At 55.5% G+C, this 19227-nt stretch overlaps 5 protein-coding genes across 5 annotated transcripts; 3 read left to right on the forward strand and 2 right to left on the reverse strand.

The window, feature by feature from the left end:
- Nucleotides 1-755: 755 nt before the first annotated feature.
- Nucleotides 756-9173, reverse strand: BO95DRAFT_436541 (type I polyketide synthase; the record flags this gene model as incomplete). Its single annotated transcript, XM_025585241.1, has 14 exons — nt 756-1571; nt 1633-1953; nt 2009-3774; nt 3823-3908; nt 3960-4021; nt 4073-5728; nt 5782-6781; nt 6832-6991; nt 7047-7167; nt 7228-7749; nt 7805-7964; nt 8023-8107; nt 8129-8510; nt 8562-9173. 14 exons carry the CDS (start codon nt 9171-9173, stop codon nt 756-758), a joined length of 7749 nt encoding a protein of 2582 aa, XP_025437076.1.
- An 830-nt stretch (nt 9174-10003) lies between these two features.
- Nucleotides 10004-10911, forward strand: BO95DRAFT_457285 (uncharacterized protein; the record flags this gene model as incomplete). The annotated part of the gene is made up of 3 exons (XM_025588464.1): nt 10004-10017; nt 10194-10312; nt 10391-10911. The coding sequence occupies 3 exons, from the start codon at nt 10004-10006 to the stop codon at nt 10909-10911; spliced, it is 654 nt and encodes a 217-aa protein (XP_025437077.1).
- Nucleotides 10912-11680: 769 nt separating this feature from the next.
- On the forward strand, nt 11681-13923 carry BO95DRAFT_295947 (alpha-keto acid decarboxylase family protein). Its single transcript, XM_025581747.1, has 4 exons — nt 11681-11996; nt 12073-13435; nt 13499-13709; nt 13789-13923. Exons 1-4 carry the CDS (start codon nt 11825-11827, stop codon nt 13915-13917), a joined length of 1875 nt encoding a protein of 624 aa, XP_025437078.1. The 5' UTR covers nt 11681-11824; the 3' UTR covers nt 13918-13923.
- Nucleotides 13924-14510: 587 nt separating this feature from the next.
- Nucleotides 14511-16562, forward strand: BO95DRAFT_508788 (acetyl-CoA synthetase-like protein; the record flags this gene model as incomplete). The annotated part of the gene is made up of 4 exons (XM_025591299.1): nt 14511-14902; nt 14974-15286; nt 15357-16069; nt 16138-16562. The coding sequence occupies exons 1-4, from the start codon at nt 14554-14556 to the stop codon at nt 16560-16562; spliced, it is 1800 nt and encodes a 599-aa protein (XP_025437079.1). The 5' UTR covers nt 14511-14553.
- A 663-nt stretch (nt 16563-17225) lies between these two features.
- Nucleotides 17226-17876, reverse strand: BO95DRAFT_326913 (uncharacterized protein; the record flags this gene model as incomplete). The annotated part of the gene is made up of 1 exon (XM_025581864.1): nt 17226-17876. A coding segment is annotated over one exon (651 nt), but the record flags the coding sequence as incomplete, so codon positions are not given.
- Between the last annotated feature and the right edge of the window lie 1351 nt (nt 17877-19227).

The following is a 19227-nucleotide window of genomic DNA, read 5'->3' on the forward strand; positions in this document are numbered from 1 at the left end:
GAAATCTCAGATAAAACACTGCAAGGAGTAGTTTAGACGAGGGTGTCTTATCATGGGGGGAAGAAAGAGGGGGTGGAGAGAGAGAGAGAGAGAAGACGATGACGATGAAGGATGGAGGATGGAGAAACGGAAGAGACCGGCAGAAATGGGGGATGGGGAATCAGATCATGTGATCCATTGCGAGTTGTATGCGAATTGTGTGCTGGGGAGCTCTGCTGTGCACAGGTCTACAAGTCTACGGCGTATATCTCAATCATTTCTATCATCCTGTCAGATATATCATATATAAGGTGATCATATGGCCTTGCGCAGTGGGAAGTGCGATTGTCGACTGGTGAATCACTGCTCCTACTATTGAGAAGATGGGAGATATAAATATGTTCCGCTGCGGTAGGCCATGCAAAACACCGAGTAGAGCACAAGAGCCCAAGCCATTAGCTACCATTGAAGGACTCAATAAGACTAAGTGAAGCCATCTCATTACTAAAGCAAGATGAATAGGAAGGAAGGATGATTTCCGACCGTGGTCATTTACTCGTACTGTACGGAGTACTTCACACTTTACTGCCTGAGGCGTCAATCTATCTTCTAGCCAAGTCGGGACTAGGGCGGAGTGACACAGTCGCGCCTCGATTTGTTTTGTTTGTCTCGTTTGTTTCACTTGTCTTGTTTGCTTCCTTTGTTTCTTCAAGCCCACCACCACCATCACCACCAATAACAACTTCATCATCATCATCATCTTTTTCTTCTTCCCTCTACGACCACGAGTCCTGATATAACTTGCTCTTACTAGTAGCCATCTGGGCCACCGAGGTCAACGTGGCCCCACCCAAGATGTCGAATACCGCCATCTCCGATTGCAACTCCTTCGCAAACCAGCTCCGCAGCTCGACCGCCACCAGCGAGTCCACCCCATACTGATGTAACGGCTTGCTCGCATCAATGTCCGTCGCCGCAATCGACAGCGCTTTCGATAGCTTCTCCGCGATAGCTTCCCTGGCCACTGCATGAGCGCTGGCCAGCGACTCCGCCCGTTGCAACGCGCTCGCGATCGAGTCGCTTGCGCCCGCACTGCCATCCGTTCGTTCGTGGACGGTGAGATGCCCGAACATTGGCTTCTTCAGCCACATCGCCTGCGTCGCCTTGGGAGACAGTCCCACGGTGACTTGGCAGTCTGAGGCCTTGTCTAGACTGACCTGAGGATCACAGTAATAGTCCAAGAGCGCGTGGAGTTGAGGTTCAGTCACTGGTTCCAACCCCATACTTGCGATCAACATATCCCGCAGCTGCGCGTCCTCAGCCACCGCCCCGGCAAAGTCGAACACTCCCAGATCCAGCGCAGTTGCCTTCTCCCCAAGCGCCACGCGATGACGTGCCAGCGCATCCTGGAAGGCGTTGCCCGCCGCGTAATTGGCCTGCCCCGTGGTCCCGACGATCCCTGAAATGGAGGACAACATGATGAAGAAGTCCATACCTTGCGGAAGGTGACGGTGAAGATTCCATGACCCTTGCACTTTGGGGGCGAGGGACTCGTGCCACGCTTGATGAGAGATGTTCTCGAACAACGCATCCTGTCATGGTCAGGGTCAGAACGTGCATCGGGAGACACCATATGATATAGGGAAAGCTTACTCGCAACACCATGGCCGCGTTGAGACATCCCCGGATTGGAGGCATCTGAGACCTGCATAGCTGGAGGGTGTTTTGCAGCGGCACTTCATCCGAAACATCACAGGCTGGGGCTAGGACTTGGACGCCTCGTGTTTGCAGTTGCTCCACGAGCACACGGCCTCTCTCGCTTTGTCCTCCGGAGCGTGACAGCAACAGGAGGTGGCGTGCACCTCGATCCGCCAACCAATGGGCAATGTTGCTCCCCAGTCCTCCCAAGCCTCCGCAGATGACAAATGTAGAGTCGGGATCCAAAGAGTACGTTGGCTTGGAATTCAAAATCGTCTAGCACAGTGTTAGTGTCGCAGCCAAAGAAAGGGTACCCCGGGAAGCAGCTCACCATCACTTCGTCATCGGGGCGCATTTCCAAAACCATTTTACCGACATGCTGTCCGCCCTGCATGATTCGGAAAGCTTTCTCGATCTCCCCCACTCCATGTTGACGGATGGGCTGCGAGGGGTGCAGCTTTCCTTGCTGCACGGACGCGAAGATCTTGTCAAGAGCAGCGGCACAAATTTCGGGTCTCTCCACCGACATGGCGGCGAGGTCCACGCCACTGTAGGTGACATTGCGAAGAAATTGAGACATAGGAAGTCTCTGATTAGATAGTATGTCCCGCTTGCCGATCTCAAGGAATCTGCCATACGGCGCTATGCATTCCCACGAAGCCAGTAGACTCTTCCCAGCCAGCGAGTTTAGGATGATATCCACCCCTTTGCCGCCCGTGCGGTGCTGAATGGCTTGCGCGAACAAAGTGGTTCGACTGGAGAAGATGTGCGTCTCTGGAATCTGATAAGTGTCGATGAGAAATTGCTTCTTGCTCTGAGAGCCGACCGTTGCAAAGATGGTAGCCCCCGCGTTCTTTGCGATTTGAATCGCCGCTTGTCCGGTGCCGCCAGTTCCCGAATGGATCAAGACCGTTTCGCCGGCCTGGATGCGCGCAACATTGTGCAAAGCTACGTATGCGGTGGCGTAGTTAACCGGAATTGCTGCAGCCTCGGGGAAAGAGATGCCAGGGGGAATTTTCACAACGGGCCCATCCTCGTGAACCCGGATCGAGGTGGCAAAACATCCGTCGCCGAGGGCAGCAACTGCATCTCCGACCCGGAATTTGGAGACAGCGTCGCCCACTCGACTGACAATCCCCGAGCACTCGGAGCCAGTGTGCGTGGCCTTCAGTTGGCCTACAGCAATTAGTACGTCGCGGAAGTTCACGCCTGCGCACTTGACCTGTATCTCAATCTCATCTGGCTTGAGCTGTCGGTATGCTGTGGCATTTTCCAGGAACTGAAAGCCGCTGATCAGTCCAGGCGAAGAAGCGTCTAATTGCAAGGGGATTTGGCACTCAAACTTCTGCACTGCGCGCTGCTGAGAGCTGGCTTTGCGTGATACCGTTTCGTTGAGTTGCGCGGGTGTCACGATACGAGGGATGTGAAGCATATCGCTTTGTTCAATGTACTCTGTATCTGCACCCTTCGCAGCTGGCGAAGTCAGAAAACGAGCTAGATTCGCCACATGCTGCGCCACTTGGCTCAGTGGTTTTTCGGGCTCCAAGCAAAGAAGGTGCAGATTGCGCCGGCTATCCTCTTCCATCAAGACGCGGAACAATCCTTCAACTAGACGGAAATGCGGTATGGTGGGCAAGACACCCCCTCCTTGGTTGACCCACAGCACCTGAGATGCCGATGAAAGACAACTCTGAAGCTTTTTATACAGCTCAGGTTGGATGTCTGCCCACACCGGACGCTGGAGCTCGATGACAAAAACTCGAAGCGATTCGGTGTCTTTTTGATGGCTGATGGTTTCCTCGAGCGAGACGCGTCGAACCTGCGTGCATCCAATACTCTCGCATTGTTTGGTAATGGCATGTGCCAGGTGTTCCTGGTCGGGTTCCGTAGAATCGTACACTACCTCGATCTCTGTCACAGCACGCGTTTCGTGCTTGTTTTCGACCGCTGTCGAAATCATCAAGCTGCATTCGTGCGAACGCTCGCTGTCGAAGTCGGGTAACGAGACATCCACCCCAGAATATCCAACCTGTCGGAGGATTTCATCCCATTGACCTTCGTCCACGTACCGGGACGAGTTGCAATGAGGCTCCGAATCTGTAGCTGCTTAGTATTGCGACTCTTCTGACATTGCGAAGAGCTTACCCTGCCACCATTGCTCAAATAGACTGGACACAAATGTCAACCGGCACTCAGGAACGACTCCTTCGTACAGGACTAGCTTGCCGTCTCTACTTGCCGTGTGAGCAGACATAACAAAATAGCGATAGATGTGGACTCACGGTTTGAGCAGCCTCCGCGCATTCTGCAATGCCTTTCGCAAATTTGCTGTTTTATGAAAGAACTGCATGACTGTCAGTTGCGGGCCCGAAACAACTCAGGGTGGGAGATATACCATCGAGGCCACGACCACATCATACGTGCCACACTCAACACCTTGCGTGGCCGGGTCTTGTTCAATGTCGAGCACATTGAACCCCATGTGCTCGGCTTCCGAGGCGAACCTATCCTTGGCTGTAGCGATGCTTTCAGGCGACACATCAGTGAAGTCCAGGTGTGCGTATCGTCTGTCACTTGCATCCCCTCCCAATGTAGCCAGAATAATTTCCGTTACAGTTCCAGCATCTCCCCCTAACTCCAGGACCTTCATCTTGGGAAGGCGATGAGCCAGCAGATCAAGGTATTTGCTCAGGCCCCGGATGCCGTGCGATTCAGCGACCTGACTCGTTAGAGGCACGGTTCGTGAAGTGAGAGGGTAACCACTTACATGTTCCCGATACGCTGCCTTCAGCATATCCCCTTCAAGCAGACTGGACGGATCCAGCTCCCCAGTCAGGAGCTTTGTTAGATTGCGAGCGACTGTGGCGTACATATAGCCCTGTTTGCTGCCTAGAATTCGATTCTCGGCCTCCTCAATATACGATGGGTTGGTCATTTGGCTGGCAACACCCCGCGAGACCATTTGCTGGTGGTGGATCAGCCAGGTGTGGTACTTCTTGAGCTTCGGATCTGCTGGCTGGAACCCTGTCTCTACCAAGGCAGAGAGCGTTTCTTTCCCTCGTGCTGCGAGCACAATATCCAGGTCTTTATAGAAGCTTTCGTGGTCGACCGCATCAGCAGATACAGTACCGCATAAACCGGCAATCTCCGCATTGCTCAGCAACATCAAGTCTGGCTTCCACTCAATTTGATGACAGAGGTTATCCGCAGACTCATCGACCCCGTCAGTGAGACCTGGCGTGTCAACGATGTTCATACGCAACCCAGTCACGGACACTAAGGTCTTTTGCAACTTGTCGTCAAGTACAACGATGTTCGAAGATGGGCCAATGAATTGCGACACCTCGCAGCATGTGCCATGGACCTTGAGCACCGTGGATGACAGCGCGTGGTTATCGACCCATAACGTCTCAATGTAGGTCGGCACCGCTGTTGGGATCCTGTCCGTTTCCGAGGGTACTGCTGCCCAGATAGCTGTTTGAAGGATGGCATCCAGTGTTGTTGGGTGGATCGTCTCTCCCAAGGATGTCGAGAAGTTCTGGACCAGCGCAGTCACCTCTGCCTCCGCTCTGCCCTGGGAGAGCTCTTGCACCAGTTGGAAAGCCGGACCGTAGCCATAGCCTGAATCCTCCAGGGTATGATACAACTTCTCCCCCCTCATGGTCAGTTTTGACGTTTGTGCTGCCGCCGAGTAAGCGTCCCGCTGAGCGGCCTGCAGCTCAACTGCGAGCGCTTTCTCCATCTCCTCTTCCTTATCGCCATAGACAATCTGAACGGAGCCCGTGCAGTTATCGATCCAGGCCTCGTTCTCGAACGTGCAGACGTTGAAGTCAAACCAGCCGGACCGTTTCGACTCCATATTCTTGGCAGGCCGAAGATGAAAATCAGTCTCAATGCCTTGTGCCCCCGATGGCACCCGAATGGCCGCGTGGAAGGCGACATCTCGGACATTGAAGCCGGAGATCGGCCTGCTTGGATCCGCCAGCTGCTTGGCTGCCTCGATGGCCATGACCACCATCCCTGCTCCAGGGTAGAGGATCGTTCCATTAATCTTTGCAAATATCAGCATTACCCCCTGGTCGCAGCCATTGATGGAATCCGTACCTTGTGATCCTGGACCCAGGGCATTTCAGACACCCGGATGATATTCCTCCACCGCGCGTCCAGCGGGTTCTGGTTCTGATCCGCCAACCCCAAGAGGTCGTTCCGAGCGAATCGTCGCAGACGGTGACCCTTACTTATTTTGCTCTCGTACCAGTAGACTTTCTCGTGGTTGAAGGGATATTCAGGCAGATCTGGCAGAGCTCGGCATGTTGAATCGTCCTGGTTGACCAGGGTCAAGTCGATGGGATATCCTGCGGTATACAGATCACCGAACACTGAAAAAGCGGTATCCACGGCGGACATGTTACGCACCAGCAAAGACAGGTATTTGATGGAAGGGCTCTTGCCGATGTTTTTCAGGATATCCTTGCAGGCACCTTGCAGTACTGAATGAGGCCCGACTTCCAGAAGGTGATCGATCTTGCATTTCCGTCGGTGGCTGCCGTCCAGCGAATTCGTAGAGTTGGATGAGGCGGAGCAGAGCTTGGCGAGTCCATCGGAGAAGCGTACCGGCGATATCATATTCCTAACCCAGTGAGAAGCCTGACGCGGCTCGTCGGGGTCGATCCAGTCACCGGTGATGGATGAGACCATCTGAGGCTGGGTGTGCGGCTCTGAAGGGTCACCCTCCAGCTCGCCAAGAGCTTCCAGATACTGGGCCGCGATTTCCTTCATCTGGACGGAGTGATAGGCCAAGTTGACCTTGAGCCTGCGACAGAAGACCTTATCCAGGTCCAGTCGAGCCTTGAGTGCGTCGAGTTGCACCCCTTCTCCAGAGACGGTCACGCTCTTGGGACTGTTGATGCAGCCAACGGTCAGTCGTGGAACCTCAAACGCGGCGCTCACTGCTTCAATGTATGACAACACCTCCTTTTCGGAGAGGGCGACAGCCAACATGGACCCTTTCATCTGTGCGCTTTTCTCCAGCCGACTGCTCATATTGCCTCGGAAGTACGAGACCTTCCAGGCCGAACGGCGGGATATCGCGCGGGAACAGTATCTGGCCCATAATCAGCAGGATTCTTGCATGCTGATGGAACGGATACTCACGCCGCGGCAACCTCACCAGAAGAGTGGCCGAGTACGGCTTTGGGTACAATGTTGAACGACCGCAGCAGGTCCACCAGAGCTACTTGGAGAATTGTGCACAGAATCTGGCTGTACTCAGTGCGATTCACGTTCGATTCGCTTTCGTTTCGCTGGAGTTCATCTGGATTCAATTAGCAACAGCTAGGCTTGAGAGTGGAACATGTCACTCAGCATACCAACGGGATCCCATTCGCATCCTAGATTTCGGAGATATTCTCCGGCCTCTTCGATGCTTTGACGGAATGCAGGATACGTGTGGAGTAGCTCGCGTCCCATCCCATACCACTGCGCTCCTTGCTACAGAATTGTCAGCGACCACGGCGGTGTGATGAGCAACCCGGAAACACCTGTACTCACGCCCGAGAAGATCATGGCAAGGCTTGGAGACTCCCGCGACTGAACAGCTCCGGAAAAACGCTCAGTCACTGCTCTCAAGTCGTCCGATGGCCGAGCTACGGCAAAGGTTCGCCACGGTAGGTGAGTCCTTCGTGAGGCCAGGGTATGTGATAGGCTCTTGAGGAAGGAATACTGATCCTCGACTGATTTGGAAAAGAAGGAACTCCAACTTTGCTCGAGGCGCGGGATACCCGCTTCATCCGCCGCAGACCAGACGAGGAGCTTCGGCGTATTAGTCAAGGACCTCGCAACTCCATTGGTGCCGTTCGATACTTGTTGGTGGACCCCGTTCTGAGTCGTACCGTTGGTGCGAGCCGAGGCAAGCGGTGGCATTGTGTTATGGTTCCCTTCCAGTTGGTTGAGTTGGAGGTAGTGATATGCGTCATCTAGGACAATATGTGTGTTTGAGCCTCCATAGCCAAATGAGCTGATGGAAGCACGTCGCACATCGCCCGTTGGCCACGGTAGGGCTTCTTGAGGAAACTTTGACAGTTAGCTTTATGCTTCGCCGCTAATCAACGGTGCATTGGGGTTTTACTTTGATATTCCAGAACTCGTCATCAATTCGCCGATTCAGGGTCTGCAGGTTCTCACTGTTTGGCGGAATGATGCCCTTCTCCAGCGCCAGAATGACCTTTATCATCCCGGCGATACCACTTGCACCCTCGAGGTGGCCGATATTCGACTTCACAGATCCTCTGCGGATCACATCACATTAGTCCGAATTGACGGACAACCAAGATGTAGCGAACTCACATGTACAACGGCTCGTCCGGCGAGCGTTGCAGTCGGAAAACGGAACCAATAGCCCTGGTCTCGATGGGATCGCCCACGGCGGTGCCTATATGCTGTCAGCTCAAACCATACCGAGAGTCCGGGGATAGTGAATGCCAACCAGTTCCGTGTGCTTCAAAATACCGCGTCTGCCCGATATCCAGTCCTGCGTTGATGTAGGTCTCGCGAATCAACGCTGCCTGCATTTCCGCGCTGGGCTGGGTGATGCCCGGCGTCTTGCCGTCCTGATTTGAGGCTGAGGATCGAATCACTGCTCGAATGACGTCCCCGTCGCGCACAGCGTCCTCCACGGTCTTGATAACCAGCACCCCCACACCTTCACCGCGCGAGTACCCATTAGCACGGTCGTCGAAACTGAAGCACCGACTGTCCTTCGACAGCAGACCCAGGTTATCCATCATCTGCGTGACCTCAGCTGCCAGCAAGAGATTGCTTCCGATCGCCATGCCCTGATCATGTTAGCACACAGCCTGCATCCGTTCAGGGCGCTTCAAACAAACCATAGTCGCCTGGCCGCTCCAGATCGACTGACATGTCATGTCGATCGCCATCAAACTACTCGAACAGGCCGTGTCGACGGTCGCACTGGGCCCCGTCAGATCAAAGAACCAACTGACGCGATTGGCGAGCATGTTGCCCGTCGTCCCAGTGATATCGTATTTATGCTGGTGCAGGGGATCCTTCGCCCGCGACATCAGCCAGTCATGGCCGGACGAGCCCGTAAATACTGCGGTTCGAGACTTCGCAATGCGCTGCAACGGGATCCCCGCGTTTTCCAGCGCGTGGAACGCGGTCTCGAGGACCAACCGCTGCGGCGGCTCCATCGCCTCGGCCTCGGCGGCGGTGATGGAGAAGAACGGCGCATCGAAGCGGCGGAGATCCTCCGTCAGGAAATGCGCCCCGCGCATGGACAGCGCGTCCAGGCGATCGGTGTCTGCGCGGTGGTGCGTGTCGATGTTCAGTCGGTCCGGCGGGAAGTCGGTCGAGGCGCATCGTCGCTCCACGAGCATCTGCCAGAAGGACTCCGGGGTGACGGCATCCTGGGGCAGTTTGAAGGACAGTCCGACGATCGCCAGCGGTGTCGGAGGCTTTACTTCTACCGTTTGCGCCATGGATGGAGGAAGGGTGTAGATGTGAATGGGATGCCCTTGGGAGGCCAAAGCAAGAAGTCTATTCTAGGGAGGAGGGACCGTGGTGGATGGCCTTCCAACCGACCGACGAACCGCCTTTATTACTTTTGAGTGAACTGACAGCATCTTGGGCGTCACTTTTCCATGCTGCTTGAAGGGGCTAGTGGAAGAATGAGATCGCCTCTTGCATGATGGGGTTGGGGTTGGGGTTGGGGCTTGAGACTGGGCACTGAGGCGCAAGATGCAAGACGCAATCGAAAAGTCACCGGTAATTTACTAGGTGCCAGATTTCAGCCAACTTTCCCGAGACCTGTCAGCTCAACTGCAAGCGATTCGCAGGAGTAAATTCCGCCCAAGAATGAGAATTGTGGGTCTTATCTGCAGGATGTTGCTCGGCGTGCAGCAAAAGGTCAATGCTGCCGAGCGCAACGCCACTTTCACGCCATCCGCACATACCGTACCGGTACAATGGTTCAGACTGCAGTAATAAGTAATCTATTCTGTAATCTGACAGATAATGAGCCCGGCGTGATTGCGGGGCGTCGGCTATGCCGAAGAGTTGGGTCTCAGCCTCGAGCATACGGCATAGACTCCTTGCAGGGGCTCTTCTCCCCTTTTGGAAGCGCCCCTCGTCGTCTTCTCCTCTCTGATTCTTTTTGGCTTTGCTCAGCATTCCTCGGCCCAGTTTGGGCATATCAAACTTGCGGGATGCTGTTTCGCGTTATAAGTTGATTATCTGGGGCATACCGAGGGACTGACCTGTTTTCTGCCAACCCATCCCTCCGTGAGTCTCAACAACAGCGATTTTGCAAATGCGTTTCCTGTGGTATGCATGATCAAGCCAATGGCTCTTCCTGTCTTGAGGTTAATTCTAAGTTCTTTGCTAGTTTACACGGACAAGGCAGCAATGCCCGAGTGAGTGTGACCCGGCCCGGCATAGACGTACTGACCTGACTCTTCGACACAGATCTTCCAGCAGCAGACTGGTATGAATCTAGCTAGCAGCTTGCAAGCCAATCCAATGGCGCTGACACTATCAACAGCCGCACTGCGCTATGAACTTGGAGACGACCACAGCTACGACTTCGTCAACGGCGCGGTCGCATGGGAAACCGATCGAGGTGTGCCGCATGCCATCCTGCCCCAACTGGCCTAAGTGCCCTAACTGAACCTCACCCACCCTAACCACCCAACAACAGATCTGGATCAGTTCGTGATGGGTGAAGAGCAAACGTTCGCGCATTGTGACCCCGAGGAACCTGAATCATGCCTCCAAGCTCTGGAGCACCTCGAACGGTACATCGCCGCGGAAGGACCTTATGACGGCATCATGGGGTTCAGCCAAGGGGCTAATGTTGCCCTGAGCTGGCTGCTCAAGTTGCAGCGGGAGGCACGCCCACTGCCCTTCAGGTTCGGGGTCTTCTTTTCCAACCCGTGGGCTGTGTACAATTACCAGGAGCTGGTGGGCGGTCGCATTGTGCCCTTGCAGCGGGACGCGTACGCGGGGATGCTGGATCTGCCGACGGCGCATATCTGGGGGTCGGCGGACAAGAACGCGCCGGCGTCGGAGGCGATCACGGCGGCCTGTGTGGAAGGCAAGCGATCAGTCTGGGTTCATAACAAGGGTCATGAGATTCCCGTCAACACTGACGCGGTGATCGCGATGGGGAAGACGATCACCCGGGCGCTGGTGAGAGCCTCGACGACGCAATATGCCTAGATAGTCCTCCCTCCAGTGGATTAGCAAATGTACCAGTGGTTTGCTGCCCGTAGTTGATCCTTCACCCTCGTCTCCGTCGGGATTCTGCTGAGCGAGCAAACGGCAAATGAAGATGAGATGCGTATAGGGGGGCGTAAACCGAGCTACCAAGACGGGAGAGAAAGAGGGGAAAGGGTCTGCCAGCCGTGTTTCGTGCAACTCCTGACATTATCCTGACTGGTGGACGATAGCCAAGAGGGACTGTATCTGTACACTGCCTCGGTAGCAGTCTTCTGCAGCGTATGCGCTGGCAGACGCCGGGTTTCGAGGTGTGAGTGCAGGTGGGCCCAACCTATCAATCACAGCCTCTGCGGAAGCGTCTGCAGTCATCCAAGCCCTGACAAATGCAAGGAATGGTAAGACAAGACAAGAGGATAGACCAAGAAGATAAGCGCTAAGTTACCCAACCCTGGTGGCTCCAATCCGCTCGTATTTCCGCCGATGCTATAGCTCCGGGGGAACGCATTCCCATTGACACAACAGAAAAACCTGCAAGCTAATTGACTGGTCTGATTGTCTAGAACCGATGCAGTATTTGGTGGAGACACCACCCTTATGGTCTTGCTGGACTCGTACCGTGCGCATGCATCCTGCAGACTCAAGTAAACCACAGGAGGTTCAACGGTATTACAAAGCTCCTGTATCGTCATGTTCCCGTCACGGACATGCAATTTTGCAGTCTGCGTTACGCTTCGTTTGACGCGATGGGCTGGAAAAGGATTCTTGGGACATCCAGACGATCCAAAGGACTCGCGTCGATGATGGGACACCCCGAACACCCCGAACACCACATTCATCAATCACATCTTGTTTAAAAGGACACTGGAATGAAGAGGAGCATCCCGCATTTTCTTGGAAACCCCATCTGTTGACCATGCCGTCCTCCAGAACCACCGTCTCGCTGGCACAGTATCTGTTCACCCGCATCAAGGAAGTTGGCATCCGGTCTGTCCATGGTGTGCCCGGCGACTACAATCTGGTTGCGCTCGATTACGTATCGAAGGCGGGTCTCCGGTGGATTGGGAATTGCAACGAGCTCAATGCTGGTGAGACTCAGGCCCTTCTGTGTTCTATCTACCTACCCTATTGCAGACTCCCTCGACTGACGAAACGACGACTCAGGATACGCGGCTGATGGCTACGCCCGGGTCCATGGCATCTCGGCGCTGATGACTGTCGCCGGGGTCGGGGAGCTGTCAGTCTCCAATGCCATCGCCGGAGCGTACGCCGAGTACGTCCCGATCGTGCACATTGTGGGACAGCCGAGCTTGGCCTTGCAGAAGCGGAAGAAGCTGCTGCATCACTCCCTGGGCGACGGGGACTTCGAGAGCATGGCCCGCATGTCGCAAAGGACGGCCTCGAAGAGCGTCAAGCTCCAATGCGTCAGCCAGGCACCGGGACTCATCGACGAAGCAATCAGCCACTGCTGGAAGTCCAGCCGACCCGTCTCCATCGTCTTACCCACGGACATGGTGCATGCCCCCGTCATGGCCGAGCCGCTCTCGCGGCCGCTGGACATGCTGCCCTCGCCCAACGATTCCGCGACGGAGCGGTGGACCGCCGATGCGATCTTGCGCGCACTCCGGATCGCCCGGCAGCCCATCCTTTTGGTCGGAGGGTACAATGTCCGGTTCTCGAAGAGGCAAGAGGTGCAGGAGTTGGCCAAGGCCTTCGGACTGCCAGTCTTCTTGTCTGCCTCGGGCAGGGGCATTATTGACGAAGATCATCCCTGCTTCCATGGACTGTATCTCGGGGACTGCTCCGATCCGTCCACCACCCGGAAAGTACGCTCGGCCGATTTGATTATCTCCGTCGGCAACATCCATTCGGATTTGAACGTCGCCTCCGTGTCGTGGGAGTTTGATCCCCTGAAGATGGTCGAGATCCGCGATGGGACGGTGCAAGTCCAGGGCAAGGCTTACCACGGGCTGAACAGTCAGGGGCTTCTGCAGACTCTCGTCCGCCGAGCAGAAGAGTTGAGTCAGTCTGCCCGACGAAGCCCTGTGGCTACTGCGCAGCCTAGCACATCTGCAAGCCCACACCCGATCTACGTACCCCCCCCGATCACCCCCACGACTGTTGACCGCGAGGCGATCTATGGCGGCGGGCTGATGATGATGCACGGGATGCTGAAACGTATGTCCCATACGCTGAGCTACAGAAAGACGACCGGGGCGCTGAACCACGACTGGCTCTGGCCGGCCCTGGGTGAATGGCTGCAACCGGGGGATACGATCATCGCCGAGACTGGCACCTCCAATTTTGGCATATGGTCCACCCGGTTTCCTCGCGATGTGACCTATATCAGCCAGTATGTCTGGGCGAGTGTGGGATATTCCCTGGGCGCCTGCCAGGGGGCTGCAGCGGCCGTCCAGGATTCAGCCCTGCCCGATCGACGCACTGTCCTCTTCATCGGCGATGGCAGTTTTCAGTTTACGTGTCAGGAGCTGAGCACGATCGTCAAAAATCATCTGACCCCGATCATGTAAGTCAAATGACCCATCGAAGTCTGCAGCTGCATTGGGGATGATTAACTTCGATTGTCCAGATTTGTGATCTGCAACAATGGATACACGGTGGAGCGGCTGATCCACGGATGGCATGAATCGTACAATGACATTCAGGAATGGAAATATCGACAGCTGCTGGAGGTGTTTGGAGCGGAGCAAGGGTCCTATCAGACATATCAGATCCACACCAAGGAGGAACTGGCGGCGCTTCTGCAGGATTCGGTGTTCAATAATGGGCGAATGCTTCGGGTGAGTTCCCCAGCGCTCGGTGATGCATCGATCCACGCAGGTTACTGACCCCATTGGCCATTTGGTCATCGTACGGTAGTTTGTCGAATTACATCTGGATCAGAACGATGCCCCCTCGGAGCTGAAAACCCTCACCCAGCAACTCGTAACACGGGATACGCATCCGCATCCACCAGACTCCAGCAGCAAAGGGGAATTAATGACTTGAATTGCAGAGGACTAACTGTGGAGTAATGCATAGACTTGCTTTTTTTTTTTTTTTCTTCTTTTGCCCTTCTCAATGAGTGAGTGGTGTGAATGGTGAGAATGGTGACTCAATGGCAGCCAAGTAAATAGGATCGGTAACTTCGAACAATACAGTACAAAATAGTACAGTACAAAATAGCACACTTTGGTACAGTCTTGTGGTACTGCAGACCGCCAAAGGCGGTAAGTGTCATTTGGCGCCCCGGGCCTGGGGGGCATAATACGGAGTCTGCGGGGTAAGAGAAAAATACAGTTATTTACGGTCATGTGGTCACATGTGTTACCGGCCCTAATTCCCCGCTCCCTCTCTCTCTCTTTTTCTCCCTTGCTTGCTGTTAACTACTGATCAGTTATCAGCAAAGTCACTCACTCGTAACTCAGCCACCCAAACAAACACATACCTGCAGACTGCCAGGTTCATGCATAATGCATGGGAATCCCTGCCGTCTGTGAGGGTGAGACACCCTGATCCCTCTCACACCAAAGCACCAAAGCACTCGACTGTGACTAGTATTTTCGACTCTGCCCTCTTCCAAACAATTTTTCTGGCTTCTCCCTAAGACCAAACCCCGCCCCACTACATTCTCTCGTCTTTATCATGGAGAAGTTGTCCATCGTCTATGGAGTAGAGGAGCCCACCCTGTGGTCCCAGACTCTGGGCCAGCTGATCGAGGAACAGGCCACGCAGTATGGCGACCGCACGGCGCTGGTCACCCCGTGGCAAGACAAGCGATTGTCTTTCCGCCAGCTGGCGGACAGTAGCCGAGTGCTGGCCACCGCGATGGTGCAGGCCGGCCTGCGCCTGGGCGATTGCATCGCGGTGTTGGCGGGCAACCGCTACGAATACATCCAGGTGTTTCTGGCCGGGGCGCGGATCGGATGTCCTGTGCTACCCTTGAACAACGCCTACACCCCAGCGGAAGTGCTGCGCGCGTTGCAGAGAAGTGGTGAGTGGGTTACCATTCTGACTATTCACTCTCCATTTTCCAGCCGCTTTGCTCATAGACCTCCCTTTCAGCAACCCGATTCCTCTTTCTCGCTTCGCAGATCGGTCCCCGCAGCCTGGTCCCGCATCTCCAGGCTTTACTCTCGCCCGCGTCGCAAGCCACCTTGCCGGAGCTGAGTGGGATTGTATGCTTCGATAGTGACGGACCCTATACCCAACCACAGGTGCAAGGCTACGGGTGTTTCCTGGCCTCGGGCGAGAGGGCAGCACCGGATGAGGGCCTGCTGCCCGCCGCGGAGCGGATCGTGCGGCTGTCCGACAATCTCAGCTATCAATTTACCTCGGGGACGAGCGGAGAGCCGAAGTTGTCCATGCTCACCCACCGGTAGGTGATTCAACTCCCTAGGATTCCGTGGGACAATCTCTAATACGTGAATTCGTGGCACTTGTGTCAGCGGCCTCATCAACAACGCCCGCCTCGTTGGCGACGGGATGCGCCTGACCCCCGCCGACGTGGTCTGCTGCCCCCCACCCCTCTTCCACACCTTCGGGCTGGTTCTCGGCTTTCTCAACGCCTTCACCCACGGCAGCGCGATCGTCTTCCCCTCCGACCATTTCCACGCCGACAGCGTCATCGACGCGGTCATCCACGAAAAGGCCACCGCCCTGCTCGGGGTGCCCACCATGTTCGTCGCCGAGCTCGAGGCATGCGCGGCCCGGAAGCTCGACAAGATCAACACCGTGCGCACGGGGCTGGCGGCCGGGTCGCCGGTCTCGGAGACGCTGCTCAGTCGGCTCGAGGAGAGGTTCGGCGTCAAGGGCATGTTGATCGCCTACGGGATGACGGAGACCAGTCCTGTGACGTTTATGACTTCGTTGGATGATCCCAGGGACAAGGCAATGACGAGTCTAGGGAGGGTACTGCCGCATACGTCGGCCAAGGTGATCAACCAGGAGGGGGTCATTGTGCCGCGGGGCGAGAGCGGCGAGTTATGCACCAGTGGGTACGGGCTCCAGAGGGGGTACTTTGAGAATGAAGCCAAAACGAAAGAGGCAATGCAACGCGACGCGGACGGGAGGTTGTGGATGCATACCGGAGACCAATGCTATCTCGATGCGGAGGGATACTGTCATATCAGTGGGAGGATGAAGGATGTGATTATCCGAGGTAAGACTGCCCACAGACCCTACCACGACGCCGGGGATCGCGTCTAACCCGGTATCCTTTCCTTCCAGGAGGAGAGAACATGTTCCCCCTCGAGATTGAGGAGCGTCTCCTGCTGCATCCCGCCATCGCAGAAGCGAGCGTGGTGGGCGTGGCGGATCCCAGGTACGGCGAGGTGGTGGGCTGCTTTCTCAAGTTGACCCAGGGACACGTTCAGCCGCAGGATCAGGAACTACGAGACTGGGTACGGGTGGAATTGAGCTGGCACAAAGCCCCCCAGCATGTCTTCTGGATTGGAGACGGCGGAGTGTGTCCGGAATTTCCCAAGACTGCCAGTGGCAAGCACCAGAAGCACATCATGAAGGAGATTGCAAACATGTGTCTATCCGGGCGGCGTGCAGGCAAGGATCTGCCTTTTCGTATGCAAGTGATCTCTCTGTTTGGGCTCTCGGTGTGCTTAATTCCGGTGGCATTGTATCTGTCGACTTTGGCGTGACCGCATCAATGGACTTCTACTACTGCCCCCATTGACTTCTGGATTGTTGGCGTGCAGAGAGAAGCTGTTGAGCAAGCAATCTCAATGCCCAGGATGACACACGTAACCAACATTTGATTCCTGCTATGTAAATCTAGCCGCCAAGACTGCCTCGACGGGCTCTATACACTGTCATGGTAACGTCGATCAGTGTATTGTCATGTATCTCATCAGACTACCTAGACCAAACCCTAACGCATTAGAGTAACCTATCACTGAATCAACGGAAACCGCGTGAGAGCATGCAGCACATTCTCCTTCTCGCTGGACAGCACAAACAGCACGAACAGAACCGCAAAGGAGCAGACAAACGAGCCCAGCAGATTGACCGCTAACCGGGGTCCAATGCCCCAGACACTCAGCGCCCCGCTGGCCGTCTTCCCTCCCAACAACGCTTGACCCGCACCGGATATACAACCAGCGCAGCTCGCGCTTGAGCTGGACGCGGTTCCGCCCGGCCACAGCCTCGGTCTTCTCGCCCTGCAGGATCCCCAGCGCCTCCTTGGCGATGTCCATGGACAGACAGTCGCAGATGGCGGCCATCTCCACGGCGGCATCCTGGGGTCCGCGCGACCGGGCCCCGCGGGCGGCGAGGAGGATGATGGCGACGTTGTGAACCCCCGCCGTCATGACGCGGAACTGGGTCATCATTGTGGTCTTGCCCAGGAGCAAGGGCCGGAGGCCCCCATCCACTTTCTCCACGTACTGCATGATGTACTGGCGCCAGGTGAGCATCTCGAGGAGCTTGATCTCGTCCGGGTGGACGTGCTCCGCGCGCAGCCCCGCCAGGATATCGGCCAGCGAGTGACCCAGCAGCGTGAAGGTGCCATCCGCCAGATCCTGCGGGGGGATGACTAGGTCGTCCGAGATGGTGCACAGCGCCAGGTACAGGTGCTTCCACTTGTGGTGCTCCAGCGAGCCGTGCCACACCGTCCACCACTGCAGCGCGTCCCGCATGGCGAACCGGCAGACGTCCTCGGAGGACTGGTCCTGTTTCCCGCTGTGCAAGGTATAGTCCTCCGGCCGGCGGGCAGGGGCGGCGCGGAGGAAGGCGTCGATATGTGCCACGAGGGCATCCATGCCGTCGCACGTACAGGGAGGCCGGCTGGTGTCGCCGATGGCGGAGAAGAGCCCCATCACGTCCTCGGGAATCTCGACCCCGAAGTTGATGTTCTCATTGCGGGCTTTGGGGGGTTTCAGATCACAGCAGTGGGTGTGTAACTGGATGGGGTTCTCGCCGAAGTAGGCCTTGACGGCTTGCCACATGGAATCCATGATGGTCTCGTTAAGGGATGACTACCACGGCCGTGCTCTCTGACTTTGTTCAGATGAGAGGCTAGTTTGAGTACAATTTATGGCTGCTGAGTACCAAGGGGCTCCGCTGGATTCGCCTCCGTCAGGATGTCGTCTGCTGGGCACTCTCTCAGATGGCCATACATACCAAAGGCCCCTCTCGTCATGAGAACGCCTTTCCTGTGCAGTACGATGTTACCGGACGAGACGAACGCGCTCCTCTCATCTGTACCACCCGCGTCGGCAAACATTCACCCCCGCCGGGATTTGAGCATGCATGAAGATACGAGCCCTTGACGCCGTGATAGGCAGAATGAACGTCGATAGCACGACATTGCCTGCCGCCAAGTCGGAGAAATGGGCAGTAATAGTGGGTATATTGGTCATGGAAAGGTGCGGCGACTCCGATCAGATGAAGTAGCAAGGTCGTTCTTCGTGCTGGTTGCCTCAAAGGGCTTGGGGCAAGTAGCCCCGTAGGGTGTCTACCGGAACACTCTTGGATGCTAGACACGTCACGGCAGATACGAGGAAGGATTGAAGACTCCCGTATCGGGTCTCTCCACAGGAACGATTAGGTGAAGCTGAATCCCAATAGTAGCGGCGGGGGGGGGGGGGGGGGGGGAAAAAAAAAAAAAAAAAAAAAAAAAAAAAGGGAGGGTGGTTAAAACTATACAGGGACAAGTATGGATCAAGGCTCCCGTTCTCGACATGGTTGTCTGGGCCTTGTCACACAGCATGTGGGTGCATTATCAGGGCTTTGATCTGACGCATAGTGGGGTAAGTGCAATACCAGGCCGTAAGTGGATTCGTCCGCAGAACATGCATCGGGTTGATGACAGCGGACTAGTGCGCTCAACACACCAAGCCTGCCATGATTCGACATGGAAAACGGCTACAGTCTCAAGGTCTGGCATATGGCATCCTGTCAGCGAATTAATTAGGTGGGCCGGTTCAACCCTGAAGGAATGGGTACGTCGTCATCTGCTGCCCGCACCAGACTGTCGATGAGATGTAAAGCACCAAGTTGATTGGGTCGAGATAAAAGCCCCTAGTTTAGAGCCGCAGGGCGGGTCTGGTAATTTTTAGCATTTATGCAACATCTGCTGGCCATGAGTCTTCAGGCAAGATAAGACAGACCAGTTTCCCTTCGGGGCATTAGGGCAACGGAGACGGAGGGCCAACCTGCAGATTCGCCTCGTGTTTGACTTCCACTAAGTAACAAGCTTATCCTGACCCCTGTCAGTAGCGTCGTAAAAAAGGAATTAAAGTAAAGCTCTGTACTAAATAGCCGTTGGGCTTGGCGGAATTGTCTCATCCTTGCCAAGCAGTGTCC

The sequence above is a fragment of the Aspergillus brunneoviolaceus genome, assembly GCF_003184695.1.
Source record: "Aspergillus brunneoviolaceus CBS 621.78 unplaced genomic scaffold BO95scaffold_97, whole genome shotgun sequence".
NCBI classification, from domain to species: domain Eukaryota; kingdom Fungi; phylum Ascomycota; class Eurotiomycetes; order Eurotiales; family Aspergillaceae; genus Aspergillus; species Aspergillus brunneoviolaceus.